Genomic DNA, 17,211 nt, shown 5'->3' with positions numbered 1-17,211 from the left:
TAAATATATGTCTGTATATTAAAATAAATAGGTTGTAGTGTATATAAAATAAAATAAAAATAAAGAGGAAAAGAAGGAGATTAGGAGGCAAATTACTTAACAGGTTGATTCTTACATAAAGTGCTTCTGATGTATAAAACAGGTTAGAAAATGCATAACCAGTTAATTTTCGTATAAGTCGCTATTGTACCAGATACATTTTTGCACACATAGTTGATACCAGTGGTCAGTATGAATAATCAGTGATCAGTATTCTAATATGGGAGGGAGTGTACGGATCGCAGGGATCGTAGCCACGCTGTTAATTAAACAGCCTGCTGGCTACGTCTGTGGGAATCGGACACCCCCCCCCCCTATTTCGTACAATACAGTTACAAAAATGCAAGGTTACAAAAAAACCAAAAGTTTCCAGCTCTGAGTTGAGTCCCTTCGGTTGTAGGGACTCAAACTCATATAATTTACGTGACTCTGCCCTAGACATTTGAGCAATCAGGTCCCCCCCCCTCCAACTTTGTTTCACACTTAAAGGGGTTGTCCGGCGATAAAAAATTATTCACAGAATAACACACATTACAAAGTTATACAACTTTGTAATGTATGTTATGTCTGTGAATGGCCCCCTTCCCCGTGTTTCCCCCCACCCACGCTAGACCCGGAAGTGTGGTGCATTATACTCACCGCATGTCGTGTCGTCCACGGTCTCCGATCGTCAGCAGTGACGTCTTCTTCGTGAGTCCGGCGGATCTTCCCGAGTGCCGGCAACCCTCTGCAGCGTCATCCGAAGCTCAGCCGCGATTGGCTGAGCATAACTGTGCTCAGCCAATCGCGGCTGAGCGGCTGATGACGCGGCCACGTCATCAGCTGCTCAGCCGCGATTGGCTGAGCACAGTTATGCTCAGCCAATCGCGGCTGAGCTTCGGATGACGCTGCAGAGGGCGGCCGGCACTCGGGAAGATCCGCCGGACTCACGAAGAAGACGTCACTGCTGACGATCGGAGACCGTGGTCGGCACGTGAGAGGTAATGTATAGCGCACCACACTTCCGGGTACACGGGTGGGGGTGGTGGGACACGGGGAAGGGGGCCATTCACAGACATAACATACATTACAAAGTTGTATAACTTTGTAATGTGTGTTATTCTGTGAATAATTTTTTATCGCCGGACAACCCCTTTAATAAGGCTGTATAGGACAGTTGTTTTGGTCCTCCAGAATGGTGTTCTGGGAAATGAGCAGATAAAGGGTGAGTCATGTTTTGTTTGTGAATATTGTAGAGGTGTTCTGCTATCCTGACCTTCATTTGACGTTTAGTTCTACCGATGTATTGTTTTTTACAACTACATTCTATCAGGTAAATGACACCCTTTGTGGCACAGGTAAGGAATTTAGTTATTTCCCATTTAAAATCGTTGGCTGTGGACATTACATTTGTGACTTTACCTCGTGATGATGTAATTTTGCAGTTACTACATGTACCACATTTATGGAAGCCTTTCATAGTCAACCAATTGGTCGTTAGTTTTAGGTTCAGATCTAAATCAACGATCAATGACACACAAACGATTTTACGATCGTTGCCTGCAAATACACAGAACGATTATCATTAAAATTCAAACAATTTAACAATTTTTCGCACAATAATCGTCCTGTGTAATAGGGCCCTTAGATTCAAGCAATGAGAAGGCCTTACAGTTGGTTCTAAAGAATTTAAAAACTCAACTGGGTACAATCTGTTCTGGATCTATTATAGTGTTAACGGATTTGTAGAAATAAACAAATCCTGGCAACTCGTTAAGAATCTGTAAGTTAATTGCATTTACCACATCATTTCTTAAAGCAAAATTTCTCTTCCACATATTCAGTCATGATAAGGAGTTCTTCCTTTGTTAAACTGAAAGCCAATATCAGGGAACCCAATGTATCTGCGAGCCAAATTTGGGGTCAAGCGATCAGGCATTCAGAAGTCTATAGGTCACTAATTGTACTTCGCAATGACAGGCTGAATTTTTCCATAAAATATGCTGCGAAACCAGAAAAAAATTATATGCGCAGTGAAATTGAAAAAAAAACGCAATTATTTTTCTTTGGGGGGGCTTCATTTTTACGCCATGTGTCCTATGGAAAAACGTAGTTGTTATATATGTTCCTCAAGTCATTACGATTAAAACGATATGTAACATGTATAACTTTTATTGTATCTGATGGCCTGTAAAAAATTAAAACCATTGTTAACAAATATACGTTCCTTAAAATCGCTCTATTCCCAGGCTTATAGCGCTTTTATCCTTTGGTCTATGGGACTGTGTCAGGTGTCATTTTTTGCGCCATGATGTGTTCTTTCTATCGGTACCTTGATTGCGCATATGCGACTTTTTGATCGCTTTATATTACATTTTTTCTGGATTTGATGCGACCAAAAATGCGCAATTTTGCACTTTGGGATTTTTTTGCGCTTACACCGTTTACCGTGCGAGATCAGGAATGTGATTAATTAATAGTTCGGGCAATTACGCACGCGGTGATAAAAAACATGTTTATTTATTTATTTATTTTTATTTGTAAAATGGGAAAAGGGGGGTGATTCAGACTTTTATTAGTGGAGGGGATTTTTTATTAATAAAAACACTTTTTTTAACTTTCCCTTACAGTAATATGAAGCCCCCTGGGGGACTTCTATATACACAGAACTGATCTCCCATTGAGATCAATCCTGTGTATATAATAGAGCAATGATCCATCAGATCTGTGCTCTATTATAATGGTCTGCTGCAGACCATCTGAATAGATTGCCGAGCCGGGATCAGCGTCATTCCGACGCTGAGCCCCGGCCGGTTTATTAGAACGGATCTCCCCTCCGCAATCGCATCGCGGGGGGGAGATCCCCCACTGGACACCAGGGAGAGGGGGCACAGCTGCTATTCAAATGCAGCTGTCAGCTTTGACAGCGGCATTTGAATAGTTAATTAGCCGACCGCGGCGATCGGCCGCGCCGGCTAATACACGCGGTCCCTGGCTGCACTTAGCAACTGGGGACCGCGCGCTGCAGAGAGGGCTCACGCCGGGAGCCCTCTCTGTTTACTCTTAACGGCCGCATGACGGGTATACCCGTCATGCGTCATTAAGAGGTTAAAGTGTCACCGTCGTTATAACTTTAAAAATCTGAATCAGCAGGGTGAAATAAAGCCCATTTGTAATTTACATTATTTTTTTTAGTTAGGCTTTAGAATAAAGTTAGGCCATCACGGAATGGCCGGTCTGTGCCCGGATCATCGCGGCCGGTACTTAAGTAGCGACCAGATGATCTGTCCGGCCGCAAAGCTCTAATGCGGGCGCATCAGCGCGCGCCCGCATCAGAGCTTCCCATAGCTTTTTTTTTAGTTAGGCTTTAGAACAAAGTTAGGCTATGTTCACACTACGTATCAGACCGGCCATCACGGAATGGCCGGTCTGTGCCCGGATCATCTCGGCCGGTACTTAAGTAGCGACCAGATGATCTGTCCGGCCGCAGAGCTCTGATGCGGGCTCATCAGCGCGCGCCCGCATCAGAGCTTCCCATAGCTTCCCACTGTGTGAACTGACAGGTCTTTCTGCGTCCGGAATTCACTGAATTCCGGCCACAGAAAACTGACATGTCAGTTATTTGCAGCCCCGTATGGGATCCCGGCCGCAGCGTATACGATGTGTATATGCTACGGCCAGGATCCCATACCAGATAAGGTTATGTTGCGCTCTGGTCAGGTGCTCCTGAAGCTAGCTTCTCTGTATGGGTTAGCAGTTCTCTGGTTCGTTGCTGCTGCTCTCGTATCCTTTTTCTTGCACGCACTGTTGCCTGACGGGAGAAGGTTGAAGATGAAGATGAGGATGGCCCTCCGGGACTTTGGCTTGCATTTTGTGAAGTACCAGGTGTATCTTGTTCAGAAATGGGCTAGAAGGGAATTAGAACATTTATAACTGGAGTTACACAAAATTTTATACATTGTTGACATGTCATATCATAAATGTTAAAAAAAAAATAAAAATAAAGGAATAATAAAAATTATTTCGACACCTCTGTTTCTGCTGATGTATTTCTTGAATGAAAACTAGGTTACTTATAATCACCAACATTGGTCCTGGCTACAATCAAGAGGGAAATCCAGAAATATGCAAAGACGGACAAGTATTGACAGCTTATTTACTCATCCAGTAAAATAGACATGTCAAACTTGGCCCATTCAGCTGTATATACACTAAAATTTATCCCATCACAAATGATCCAAAGGTAAATCATTGCCCGCGCAGCCATGTTGGGACTTGTTGCTATCCAAATTCTGCTGGGCCCTAGTGTGTCATCCTTCCTCTAGATGGGCATATTGGGGGAGAATTATCAATTATGGTGTAAAGTGATACTGGCTCTGTTGCCCCTAGCAACTAAAAAAATCCAACCTTTCCATTTCAAATGAGTCTGTGCTGAATGAAATGTTGATTCTGATTGAGTGATAGGGACAACTGAGCCAGTATCAATGTACACCATGTTTAATACATCTTTCACATCCTGTCTGGGGCACAAATATCAACTTATATCTAAGATTGGTTATTTCACTATGCAACCCCTCCATGGTGTAGATACTACATGACTGAAGGAATGTGCTGTCTACAATTTAATCATTAAGATTCCAAAAATTTACAATACATATTTGAACCACAAACCGACCTAGTAGAAAACATTTACACTAAGACTATCACATTAAAGAGGATGTACCATCAGGAACATTTTCTTTAAAGGGGTACTCCAGGGGGGGGGGGGCACTTTTTCGCTGGGATCGGGGAGGTGGCGGCTGAGGGAAAAGCCGTCCATTCACCTCCCTGGTTCCAGCAGCGGTTCCCGCATTGCGGCGCTCTGATGCCAGGTTCCCGGCCGCTTCCTGGTGTCTGACACGGGCCTGAGACGTGACGTCTCTGGTCCGCTCAGCCAGTCAGTGAAGGAGGCGGGATCCGTTTCAAGTCCGCTCAGATCCTGCCTCTGTCACTGATTGGGTGAGCGGACCTGAGACGTATTGTCTCGGGCCCTCGTCAGACACCAGGAACTGGGGACTGGAGTGCCACAATGCGGGTCCCGGTGAAAAAGTGCTCCCCTGCTGGAGAACCCCTTTAATGGGTTCTACACAGTCACCACGGGGAAGCCATTGCCACATGAAATGTTTCACTTTGAGGGCCTGCTACGAGATAAGGGCGTTGTTTTAACCACGTGTAACGGGACATTACGTTATAACTCAAGGCAGACCAACCCAACACCAGTGGGAGGGCCTAAAATTATCTTTTATGACGCGGATGTGTTTTAATGAATGGAGGCGCGTCATAAAGGGGAGGACATTCCCTCCCACTCGGGCCAGGCCGGGCCGACTGCAGAGGTTCAGCACCTTCAGAATACACATGCATTGAAGAGCGTCACACATATGAACAGGGCTATGGCATGAGCAATGGAACATGGCCACCTCTTCCCTGTGACAGGGCCTTTGTACCTCTCATTCACATTACCAAGGTAGGAAATGATGGTAATTAAGCGTTAGGGTATAAACACACACACCGTATACGCAGCGTATTTACTGCTGCGATACGCAGCAAATACGCAGCAAATAAGCAACAAATACGCAGATTAGATCTAAATAACTGAACACAGCATCAAATCTGCACCATCAAATCTGCTGCAGATCTGCTGCGTATCTGCTGCGTATACGGTGTGTGTGTTTGTACCCTTAAACTAGAAAATGGCAGCTAGCTATAACTACACACCAGTAAGTTTAATACATAAACGCATGTAAAAATTTTACCTGTGACATTTCAGAGGTAAATTGGTCAACATTTCCGGCCAAATCATCTTCATTTGTGTTGTCCAAATCATCGTCCTCATTGTTTTCAAGGATACACAAAGTATCACGTGCTGCCTCATGATCATTAGTAAAGGCCAACAAATCAAAATACCATAGATTGGGATGGTAAACTTCATGTGCACCAGTTCCAGATTTTTTTGATGCTTCGACCTTATTTAGCTCTTTACGGTACACAGTCCGTAGATTTTGGATTTTTTGTTTAACCATCTTCAGATCTGCATTAGGTACATATTTGCGACTAACTTTGAGTAATTGCCCTAAAGCCTCATTTTTCTTTTGCCGATGGGAGTAATCCTTACTCTTCACCTTCCACAGTGCAGGTAAGGAATGATACACTTCAATAAAATCTTTAGTGAAATCATTTGGTTTATACATTTTCAAACACCAGACCCTGGAAAAATTAATTAAGAACTATATGACAATTTACACAGAAAAATAAAACATTATGTAACCAACATGAACTGTAAGACGACCGCTAAGCTATACGAACGCACATACGAACGCATCGCTGTAACCTGCCAACACTAAAAACAAGATTCATTTCGCCCTATACACCACACACCTTGACGTGCAAACAACACCCACCACGACTCGAAATGACATACTGCCAAACACAAAACACACGAAGAGGGTAACAATTTAGCTAACTACTTACTACAGAAAGTTCAGCTGAAAATCCACACAGCAATGGCGTAGGACCTCAACGAAATGGCAAGTTGAAAATACGTACTTCCTTTGGTATGATTGACCTATCATGACGACTAATTACATACAGCTGGCGTAGGACGCTTACATACACTCCCACCGGCAACACCCAATCCCACAGGTGCAATCGTCGAAAGAACGTTCACACGAAACGACCATGCCAAAACAAATGGACGACGAAAGATGATTTTCTAACATGCTAAAAGATCACGAGTGTTCACACTGGAAGATTATCGCTGCAACACAATCGTTATCGCAAATCGTTGAAAGATAATCTCTTCGTCTAAAAGCATCATAAGAACCTACTAAGAAGACTTCAGCATTGTCTGATCTCTAGGACCCAGTACTAATGCTCAAGTAGTATCAAAAAAATGCCCCCTGTAAAAATAATAATGCCCTCTTCCCCAAAAATCATGCTCCCGGTGGCCAGTAATAAAGTAGCCACCCTGTGGCCAGATATGCCAGTAGCTAAGTATGCCTCTAACAACTAGATATGCCTCCTGCAGCCAGGTTTGACCCATACAACCTAGTATGCCCACTTCACCCATATATGCTGCCTGTAGCTGTATGACCCTGTCTCTTGCAGCCGAATATGTCCACATGTAGCCATATACTTCTCTGCTATGCAGCCAGGTATGTCCCTATGTAGTCAGATACCTCCCCCATATAGCCAGATTTGGTCCTCCTATACAGCCAGATACCTTCCCCCCATGTAGTCAGGTACCTCCCCCCTGTAGCCAGATACCGCTCCATGTAGTCAGATACTTCCCCTCATGTAGCTTGATACCTCCCCATGAAGTCAGATACCTCCTCATGTAGTCAGATACCTCCCCATGTAGTCAAATACCACCTCATGTAGTCAAATACCTCCCCGTGTAGTCAGAGACCTCCTCCCCATGTAGCCAGAGACCTCCCCATGTAGTCAGATACCTCCTCATGTAGTCAAATACCTCCCCCATGTAGCCAGATACCTCCCCATGTAGTCAAATACCTCCCCCATGTAGTCAGATACCTCCTCCATGTAGTCAGATACCTCCCCCATGTAGTCAGATACCTCCTCATGTAGCCAGATAACTCCCCCCATGTAGCAGATAACTCCCCCCAATGTAGTCAGATACCTCCCCCATGTAGTCAGATATCTGCCCCATGTAGTCAGATACCTCCCCATGTAGCCTGATAACTCCCCCATGTAGCCAGATACCTCCCCATGTAGCCATATACTGTACCATACCTCCCCCATGTAGCCAGGTACCTCACTCATGTAGTCAGATACCTCCTCCATGTAGTCAGATACCTCCCCCATGTAGTCAGATACATCATCATGTAGCCAGATAACTCCCCAATGTAGCCAGATAACTCCCCACAATGTAGTCAGATACCTCCCCCATGTATTTAGAAATCCCCCCCATGTAGTCAGATACCCCTTGGGGTATGCATACCGCAGGTTGAGAAACCCTGGCCTAGATATTCTGCAACAGCTTTGAGCAGAGAATGTGCAGGATGGAGGACTGTGCTGAACAGCTGAGGGAAAGCAATGCATTCTGGAACTTGTAGTACTGCTCAAGCAGAATTTTTAGTTGTTTCAGAACTGGGTCAGACAGCTAAGCAATGCCATTTGCTTCTACAGCTGGTTTATTGTTTTCTCTATGATTAAGGGCCAGACGGTCAGAAACGCGTAAGTTCATCTTTTTGTCTCCTTACTTGCAACTTTTATACCATGAGAATTTACAACATTGGAATAAACTACAGAATTTTTAAATCTCAGGACGTGCTGACCTCCCTTTTCTTTTTTTATGTTTTACCTTTAGCTGGAGTACCCCTTTAAGGATGTCATATTTTGTATACTTAGTGAAGCTATTACAATATGGCGCTGACCTTCTAAACACATAGAAAAATTTACATTCCTTAACCCATTGAGGACCAAGTCCAAAATGCCCCAGTGGACCGTGCCAATTTTCATTTTTTTCCTCCCCTTCTAAGAGCTCTAGCACTTTCATTTTCCTACCTACAGGGCCATGTAAGGGTTTGTTTTTTTCAGGAATAGTTGTACTTTGTAATGGCATCTGTCATTCTACCATACCATGTATGACAGAACCGCAAAAATATTATTTATGAAAATATAAATTGGTAGAATTGGAAAAAAGAATGCAGTATTGTAACTTTTGCGGGGTTCCTGTGTCTACGTAATGCACTATACTGAAAAAGCGACATGATACCATTATTCTATAGGTCAGTTTGAACACAACCATATGTAGGTTTATACAGATTTTCCAATGTTTTATTAATTTTTTTTTTATGAAATCCTTTTTTATTTTTTTGCAATTAATAAAATGGTCCTATTGTGACTCTTATAACGGTTTTAGTTTTCCACCTACAGGACTGTATGGGGTGTCATTGTTTGCGCCATGATCTCTCTTTATTAACCCCTTAACGACGTCAAGGGTAAACAGAGAGGGCACCCGGAGTAAGCCCTCTCCGCAGCCCGCGGTCCCCAATTGCTATGAGCAGCCGAGGACCGTGGGTATTAGCCGGCGTGGCCGATCGTTGCTCCCGGTTAATTAACTATTTAAATGCTGCTGTCAAAGCTGACAGCGGCATTTAAATAGTCCTTGGTCCCCTGTCCCTGGAGTCTAGTGGGGGGATCTGGCCCGCCCCCAGTGGGAGGGAATTTCCTCCCCTCTATGCTGCGGCTTAATTAGAATCAATGGAGCATACAGAGGCGGAGGATTCCTCTTACTGGGGGCGGGATAGCCCCCCTCCTGTGCTTCAGCTCCGGACCGAGATCCATTGATAGAACGGTGCCGTACACGGGAACCGGGCCGTGGTTCAAAAACCTTTTTATATCACCCCCCTTTTCCTATTTTATAAATAAAAATAAATAAAAAAAAACACATATTTAGTATCGCCGCGTGCGTAATCGCCTGAACTATTAAATTATCCCACTCCTTACCTTGCACGGTAAATGGCGTAAGTGCAAAAACCTACCAAAATGCAAAATTGCGCATTTTTGTTTACATTAAAGGGGTATTCCCCCCAAGACCTAAACAAATAATATGCTCCCAAACCTAGCTGGTCTTACTCACCAAGCCCCCCTGAGAATTTTGAGCCATCTCCCGTCTTTCTAGCTGCTTCCGTTCCATAGTTACAAGTTTTTTAAAAAGCCGAACTATATCCAACATGGCGTCGGCCAGAAAACTACATCTCCCATCATGCAATGCTTATGCCTGATTGGTCCATGATGTAGCAGAGTTGAGTGAGTTGCATAGCAGAGTGGATTGTGTGGCATAGCAGAGAGGAGTTATGGGGGGGGCGCAGGTCAGCCGCCAGCCCAAGTGTTACCGAAACTAAACATACTGCCTAGTGTGCAGCCGTGGACACCACACACCTTCACTGCGCAGGGGGGGACGTTCTGCCGCCGGTGAGTCCTGTACACCTCCAGCACATGGGCATTGTCTCCCCCAGGGGGGGGGGGCAACGTCAGGGGCCACAGTTGAGCTCGGGGGGGGAGGGGGCGTGCCGCTGGTGAGAAAGCGCAGTGGCCTTTTAAACACTAGAAGGAGAAACCAAAAGCACAAAAATGAAAACTGGCTCCGTCCTTAAAGGGTTAATACTAGGGATGAGCGAACTTTTGAAAAGTTCGGTTCGATCCGGTGAACTTTAGTGAAATTCGGATTCATACGAATCGAACCTAACTAAAACGGCTGAATAATTGCAGCTACAATAGTGGGAGTCTGATAGAGTAAAGTTTTGTTTAGTTGCAGTTGCTATTACAATGAAAAAAGTGGAAAAAAATCAAGGTGCAAAAATAGTGAAAAAAAATTAGCCAAGGTGTAAGTGATTACACGGGACATAGGACACAAAGTTCCTTGGACCCAGTAGGGTGGAAAACAGACATTTGACAGTGGAACCAGCACCAATAATAGTACTGTATTGGACCCAGTGTGGTTGAAAACAGACAATTGACAGAGGAGGAGGAGGCAGCACTTGATTGCGCCCAGCCCTGTATGGTTGAGAAGAGACTATTGGAGGAGGCGGCACCACTTGATTGCACCCAGCCCAGTATGGTTGAGAGCAGATTATTTGAGGAGGAGGAGGCGGCAGTACCTGATTGCACCCAGGCCAGTATGGTTGAGAACAGACAATTGACAGAGGAGTAGGAGGAGGATGTTCAGCCTTGGAGTGGTGGCCTAGGAATCCTCGCTGATGATGTTGTTAAGCGCACTTTCCAGAACACGGACAAGTGGGATGATGTCGTTGAATCCATAGTCATGCCTGCTCAGAGTCGCGTCCTCAAAAGGGATCAACAATTGGCAGGAAATGTTCAAAGAAACCTGTGCACTATGAGGTTTATCACATGTGCCATACAAGGTGTATGACTCAGCCCTCCCTGCTGCACTGCAGAGATAATGTTCCTCCCTTTGTGGGCAACAACACTTCCCACCGTTAGTTGACCTGGGGTCAGTCATTCATATATCTCCTCCCTGATGGTCTGGAGGAGCTCCTGCCCACTGTGGCTCCGTTCACCCAGGCTCACAAAATTGAGGACAGCCTGAGAGTGCCGGGCCTGACATGGTTGGTAAGACACCGGGGCAGGTTGGACTGCAGTCAAAGCTGCGGATGGTTGCAAGGTGGTGGAGGCAGAACTGGCCCCCTAAAGCACCGGGGAGGTGACAGTGGAAAGAATGGTCTAACTTTCTGATGGTCTTCTGGGAGGATGTTGACCCAATGGGCAGTAACAGATATGTACTGCCCTTTCCCATAATTAAAGGACCAGACATCAGCACTGGGGTGCACGGTCTTGGACACCAAGAATCGCCACAATTGTGCAGTGATGGGTTAGCTGATGGGACTTTTTTTTCTGGGACAGTGATGGGACTTTTAAAAAAAAATATAATAATTTTGTTGCGGCTTAACAGGGTTCTCCTATTTTTTATAACCTTTATTGTAAAGATATGAATTGAGATTTTCACGTAATCAAGTAGATTAGCTTGAACACTGAAGTTGCTTTCATGTGTCTTGGTTGATACTCACAGACAGCTGTCACATTACATTTTTGATTAGGCAGCACCCAGGTATATCTGAGGAGACTAATTTAAGTTCTCACCCTAACAGGGGTGACGTCACACATCTTGATATTCACAGAAAACCAGAATACAAGGGATAATAGGAGTAATAATCATATGTATCCTGGTCTATTCTGTGATTTTATTTGTTATTGTTATTTTACAGTCAAAATAAAAATAGAAAACCGCCAATTGCCGGTGGATTGCCCCATGTGAAGCTCGGCTGAGCTAAAGAGACTGTGCCGCCTCTGCATTGCATCGTATTGTCTGAACTGTGCACTAAGGGTAAATATTTGAGATGAGCGAACCGGGTTCGGGTTCAAGTTGATCTGAACCCAAACGTTTGGCATTTGATTAGTGGTGGCTGCTGAACTTGGATAAATCTGGAAAACATGGATGCAGCCAATGACTATATCCATGTTTTCCACATAGCCTAATGCTAAGTTTACACAAGGCGATTATTGGCCTGATCGTACGAATAATGATTTCGAAGTAACGATTTTTTTTTTATAACGATCAGCGTTTAGACGGTACAATATATCGTACGGAAAAATCGTTTAGCGATTGTGCGCCCGCAGCCCGGCCCGCCCCCCCGATCGCCACCCACGCCGCTCCGATCGCCGGGAATTTCAAATGGCTCCCCTTCAGCCAATCAGTGCTGCCTTGCATTGATTGGCTGAAGAGATGAGCCGGGAATTTCAAACGGCTCCCCTTTAGCCAATCAGTGTTGAAGAGGAGCACTGATTGGCTGAAGAGGAGCCGTTTGAAATTCCCGGCTCATCTCTTCAGCCAATCAGTGCGCTGAAGAGGGGAGCCGGGGATGTCCGAAGACCTGCTGCACGGTGCAGGTAACGTATGTTCTTAGCCGCGGTGGGGGGGGGCGATCGGAGCGGCAGGGGTGGCGATCGGAGCGGCGGCGGGGGAGGCGATCGGGGCGGCGGGGGTGTCGATCAGAGAGTGGCGGGGGTGGCGATCGAACCGGCGCAGGGGGCTGCAGATGAGCGGGGGGCCGGGCTGCGGGACTATCGCGCGACGACTGTTTACACGGAACGATCTGCGAATTTTTTGCGATCGCGATTTATGAACCTGTTAAAAGATCAAAATGAACGATTTTTCGCCGCGTTTACACATACGATTATTGTTCGAATTCGATCGTTATCGCGAAAATTCGCCCGATAATCGCTCCGTGTAAACCCAGCATAAGGGTCCATTTACACAGAAAGATTATCTGCCAAAGATTTCAGGCCAAAGCCAGGAATGGATTTGAAAAGAGGAAAAATCTCAGGCTTTCCTTTATGACCTGATCTCTGCTTATAGTCTGTTTCTGGCTTTGGCTACAAATCTTTGGCAGATAATCTGTCAAATGCATCTGTGTAAATGCACCATTAGGGCTTTATCCAAGTTCAGCAGCCACCGCTAATCAAATGCCGAAAGTTCTGGTTCGGATCGACTCGAGCATGCTCGAGGTTCGCTCATCTCTAGTAAATATGCAATCTATTGAAAACAAGTGTATCTTGTCTTTTTCTTAAAGAAGTAAAAAATTGCAATATTGAAGAGACTGGTATTAAGTGTTTATTAAGTGTTTATTGGATTGTTGTTATTTTAACCAGATTCGTGGCGAACTTTCTTAAAGTTCGGTTCGGTGCCGAACTGAACTTTTTGCAAAGTTCGTAACGAATCTGGTTCGTTATGGTTCGGTTCGCTTATCCCTAGTTAATACCATATTTGTGTAATCGGACGTTTTGATCACTTTTTGTTAATATTTTTTACTATATTATGCAACAAAAAAATCGGTAATCCTAGCGCTTTTTCCCCTCTTTTCGTTCACGCCGAAAAGAGGGGAAGTCACACTGTGGGGGTCCCGATCGGTAAGTAACAGGAGCTGCTCCTGTCACTTATACTTAAATGCCACGATCGCAGTGTTTAAAGGGTTAATGACAGGGTGCTATGAAGCGCGCTCTGCTCCAAAGCGTGGTTCATAGCAGGATAAATACACAGGACATACTTGTATGTCCAGGGTCGTCTGGTGATAGGCAGCCAGGGCGCACAGGTATGTCCTAGGACGTCTAGGGGTTCAAGGGGGTATTCCCCCAAAGACCTAAAAAAATAATATGCTCCCAAACCTAGCTGGTCTTACTCACCAAGTCCCCCTGAGAATTTTGAGACGTCTCCCGTGTTTCTAGCTGCTCCTGTTCCACAGTTACAAGTTTTCTGAAAAGCCAAATTATATCCAACTACATCTCCCATCATGCATTGCTAATGACTGATTGGTCAATGATGTAGCAGAGCTGATATCCACAAGATATAGCAGAGTTGAGTGAGTTGAATAGCAGAGTGGAGTGTGGGACATAGAAGAGTAAATTGTGCGACATGGCAGAGTGGAGTGTGCGACATGGCAGAGTGGATTGTGGACAGACTGGAGTGTCGCGGGTGAGGGGATGCCGTGGGTGAGTCCCATACATGAGTTGGACTGAGATTTGATGATTTTATGTGTTTGGTGGGGGTGAATGTACCTAGATAACAGCAAAACTGTGCAGAATCCATAATAAATTGATATTGGAAAGATGGAAAGCTATGGGTGGGCACCTCGCTGTAATGAATCAACCGCATGGCGCGGTGCTTATCTGTACAGTTCCCCTGCTCCCAGCATCTTATTAAAGATGCTGCCCGTGCGGGGGAGAGTCCGTTACAGGCATTCCACGTCCGTGTTCCGTCTGGAACACGGAACGTGTGAATGCAGCCTAATGGTGGTTTTACTCAGGACAATTATTGTTCGAAATATCATTAGATCGTTCGGATTTGAACATTAATTGTTTAGTGTAATAGCAGACGATTAAACGACCAACGAGAAATTGGATCTATTTTTATCTATCGTTTGCATGTAATAAGACATCGTTCGGTAGTTCGCAGTTGCGACGATGGGACTACTGCAAGAATCATGTAAGTAACGATCATTGTTCCGTGTAATTGGGTAAATGATTTCAGGTTGTTCGCCATAGCGGTCATTTGAGATTGTTAATCGTTGAAAAATCACTTTGTGGAATAGTACCCAAAGAAACAAACTTCAGCATGATCAATATTTCTTTTTTTTTACTACATCACAAAACCTGGAGGTATATGAGCAGTGTAAAAGAAAAGGAATTAGAACTGCACATAAGCGGTTAATGGCTGCAACAATTACTTCACCACAGGGAATAGTCAGGAGAAGGCAGGTTTATCCTATGACATATTGCAGGTGTGAGGGGAATTCCTGTCATGAAACCTTTTCTGTGACACTGACGCTGTATTCAGGACCGGAGCACCTTCATGACTGACCTTCAGGGCGTGGGACGGCGCTATATTATAACGGCAGTAGGGAGCCGGACCGCTGTCGCTCGTGGAGCCTCTGAAGCTTACCTCAGAGAAGTGGCGCGATAACGGAAGCTAAATGACAGAGCTGTGTGAGGTGAGTGAGCGCTCAGCACTGACAAGCTCCTACCCGGTCTGAGGGCGTTATGGTCGCTGACGGCCCCCACGGATCACCGCGGCATGCCAATCTCCTAATATCCCTATTCTCCTCGGTAATATACGTGACTAGTTGAGGAAACTACAGTATTAGACCACGCACTATGTGACGTTATTTTGTTTGTTCTGGCTGCTGCCCGATAATGAAGCTACTGCTAGGACCTGAGGCGTGTGACGGAGGAAAACCTAAAGACTTTATAGTAATAGGCGGGAAATGGCCCGTGTGTGGCGCAGTTATGTGAGCGCACCGCGTGTGTTAGTGTTGTCCACAGTAGCAGTGGCCCCGTGGGCGTGGCTTCCTTTGGCGTTGACGCGCGTAAACGACCAATCATCTGACGGATTGTTTCGGTCTCTTGGTTAAACTTGGCATGTGCGGAGCTACCAATCACTAGCCGTGTTCTTGTGGGCGTGGTCTTTGCTGAGGTACCTGTTACTTGTGTCCCGACAGTTGTCATACTGGTGAGGATGCTGTGCGGGAGAGCTGGTGTCGGTTACTAGGGCGGCTCAGGTGAGTTATCGCTTGATGTGCGACATCTATTTTGTGTGTGTGTGTTTTCTGTGTGTGTGTGTGTGTGTGTGTGTTTTCTGTGTGTGTTCTCAAGCACCCCTAGCTGTACTGTCCTTTCCCCTGGCTAGAACTTAACTTATTTGGATGTTATACAGGGTTTAGGAGACAAATGAGGTCATTTTCCATGAATTTTGGTCTGTCTCATGAGTCCTAGGCATCAGTTTGGTCTATTGCCTTTGATTCTGTGGCGGTGTGTGTAACATCCGAGGAGAAATGTGAAGTAAGGTTTAATTTTTTTTGCTTCAAGACTTTCCATTCAAAGGTCTTAATGATTGTTTATGTTCACATAAGACTGAAATCCTGCAGAACTAAGTGGAAAAGTGCACCAAAACCAGGAGAAGTGGATTGAAAGACAGAAAAGCTATGTTCACACACTGATGAAATTTAGTGGATGGGAACATTGAATGGCAAATAATTGCTGTTATTTTTAAACAATGGCTATTGATTTGAAAATAATGGCCGTTATTTGCCGGTAAATGTCAGTTATCCACTAAATTTCAACCGTGTGTGAACATAGCTTTTCTGTCTTTTAATCCACTCTTGGTTTTGGTTGCAAAATACTGAGCAAAAATACTGTGTGGCAACAAGCTGAATTCAAACACAATGGGGGAACAAATAAAACTTCAAGTTTTGGACATGGTGCATGGATTGTCCACAAATTGAATAAATCAGCCTCAGGCTGTATAGACCCTCTTAAAGGGACTTTGTTACCTCAAACCACCTTCACCCCCTGCTCTTCTGTAAGTAGAATATAAGTTGTCAATCTGTAATTTTTATCTTTCTACTCATTTGCCTTTCCCTGCTGTAAGCATGCAAACTTGGCAAACTAATCCGTAGAGAGAAAGGACTATTTTGCTTCACAAAGGAGAGGACTACTTATACTCCTATGTTTGTGGGATAATAGCAAATGCAAGCACGTAGAAAGATAAAAATTGTAGATTCTGAATCAGTATTGTTTAAAATATTAACTTTAGGGGTAATTCTGTGGTGACAGTCCCTTTAAGGACACTTCATGACAAAGCCTCTGGCATGTTATTATGTGGTAATTACTTTGTCGTCATCAAACATACCCAAGTGATTCTGAGGTTGTTATCTCTGACACCTTGCATGTAAGTGGTATATTTTGGTTGATACATCGATTTAGTGATTATTTGTGGAAAACTCCCAAAATTTTGTGAAAATTTGCTAAAATATACTTTTGGAATTTGTAAGAAAAATAGTTATATCACATGAACAAGTTAATTTATAATATGTCTACTTTATGTTGGCATCATATGGTAAGCATTCTTTTACTTTTTTAGGACATTAGAGGACTTGAAAATTTAGCAGGAGATTTTAATTAAAATTTTCAGCATTGATTATTTAAAAGGACCAGTTCATTTCTGAAGTGGATATGAGAGGCCTATGTGCTAGGACCCCCCATAAAACACCCCTCATTGTTTAGGAACATTGTTAACCCTCTAGGTGGTTCTTACGAATTAAAACATAATTTTTTTTTTGC

The 17,211-nt window shown here is 44.4% G+C and overlaps 2 protein-coding genes across 5 annotated transcripts in view; one reads left to right on the top strand and one right to left on the bottom strand.

Moving 5' to 3' along the window:
* Positions 1-3,699: 3,699 nt before the first annotated feature.
* LOC138797670 (uncharacterized) lies at positions 3,700-15,422 on the bottom strand. 2 transcript variants are annotated; one of them, XM_069978127.1, is made up of 3 exons: positions 14,954-15,422; positions 5,811-6,261; positions 3,700-3,925 (listed from the first exon to the last, which is right to left on the bottom strand). In XM_069978127.1, exons 2-3 carry the CDS (start codon positions 6,243-6,245, stop codon positions 3,719-3,721), a joined length of 642 nt encoding a protein of 213 aa, XP_069834228.1. In that variant the 5' UTR covers positions 6,246-6,261; positions 14,954-15,422; the 3' UTR covers positions 3,700-3,718. The 2 variants fall into 2 exon arrangements, with proteins under 2 accessions (XP_069834228.1, XP_069834229.1); XM_069978128.1 differs by having other exon boundaries at positions 15,035-15,422.
* Positions 15,023-17,211, top strand: part of TEX15 (testis expressed 15, meiosis and synapsis associated) — a 53,708-nt gene continuing 51,519 nt past the window's right edge. Inside the window, exons 1-2 of one of the 3 annotated variants that reach the window (XM_069978122.1) lie at positions 15,023-15,083; positions 15,591-15,650. The gene's annotated coding sequence lies outside the window, so the exon portion shown is untranslated. Of the gene's footprint in view, positions 15,084-15,414; positions 15,651-15,726; positions 15,931-17,211 lie in introns of those variants that run through there. The other 2 variants (XM_069978121.1, XM_069978124.1) reach the window with 2 other exon arrangements.

The sequence above is a fragment of the Dendropsophus ebraccatus genome, chromosome 7 (genome assembly GCF_027789765.1).
Source record: "Dendropsophus ebraccatus isolate aDenEbr1 chromosome 7, aDenEbr1.pat, whole genome shotgun sequence".
NCBI lineage: Eukaryota > Metazoa > Chordata > Amphibia > Anura > Hylidae > Dendropsophus > Dendropsophus ebraccatus.
The sequence above is the reverse complement of the archived record's forward strand: the minus strand, read 5'-3'. Positions and strand labels throughout refer to the sequence as shown.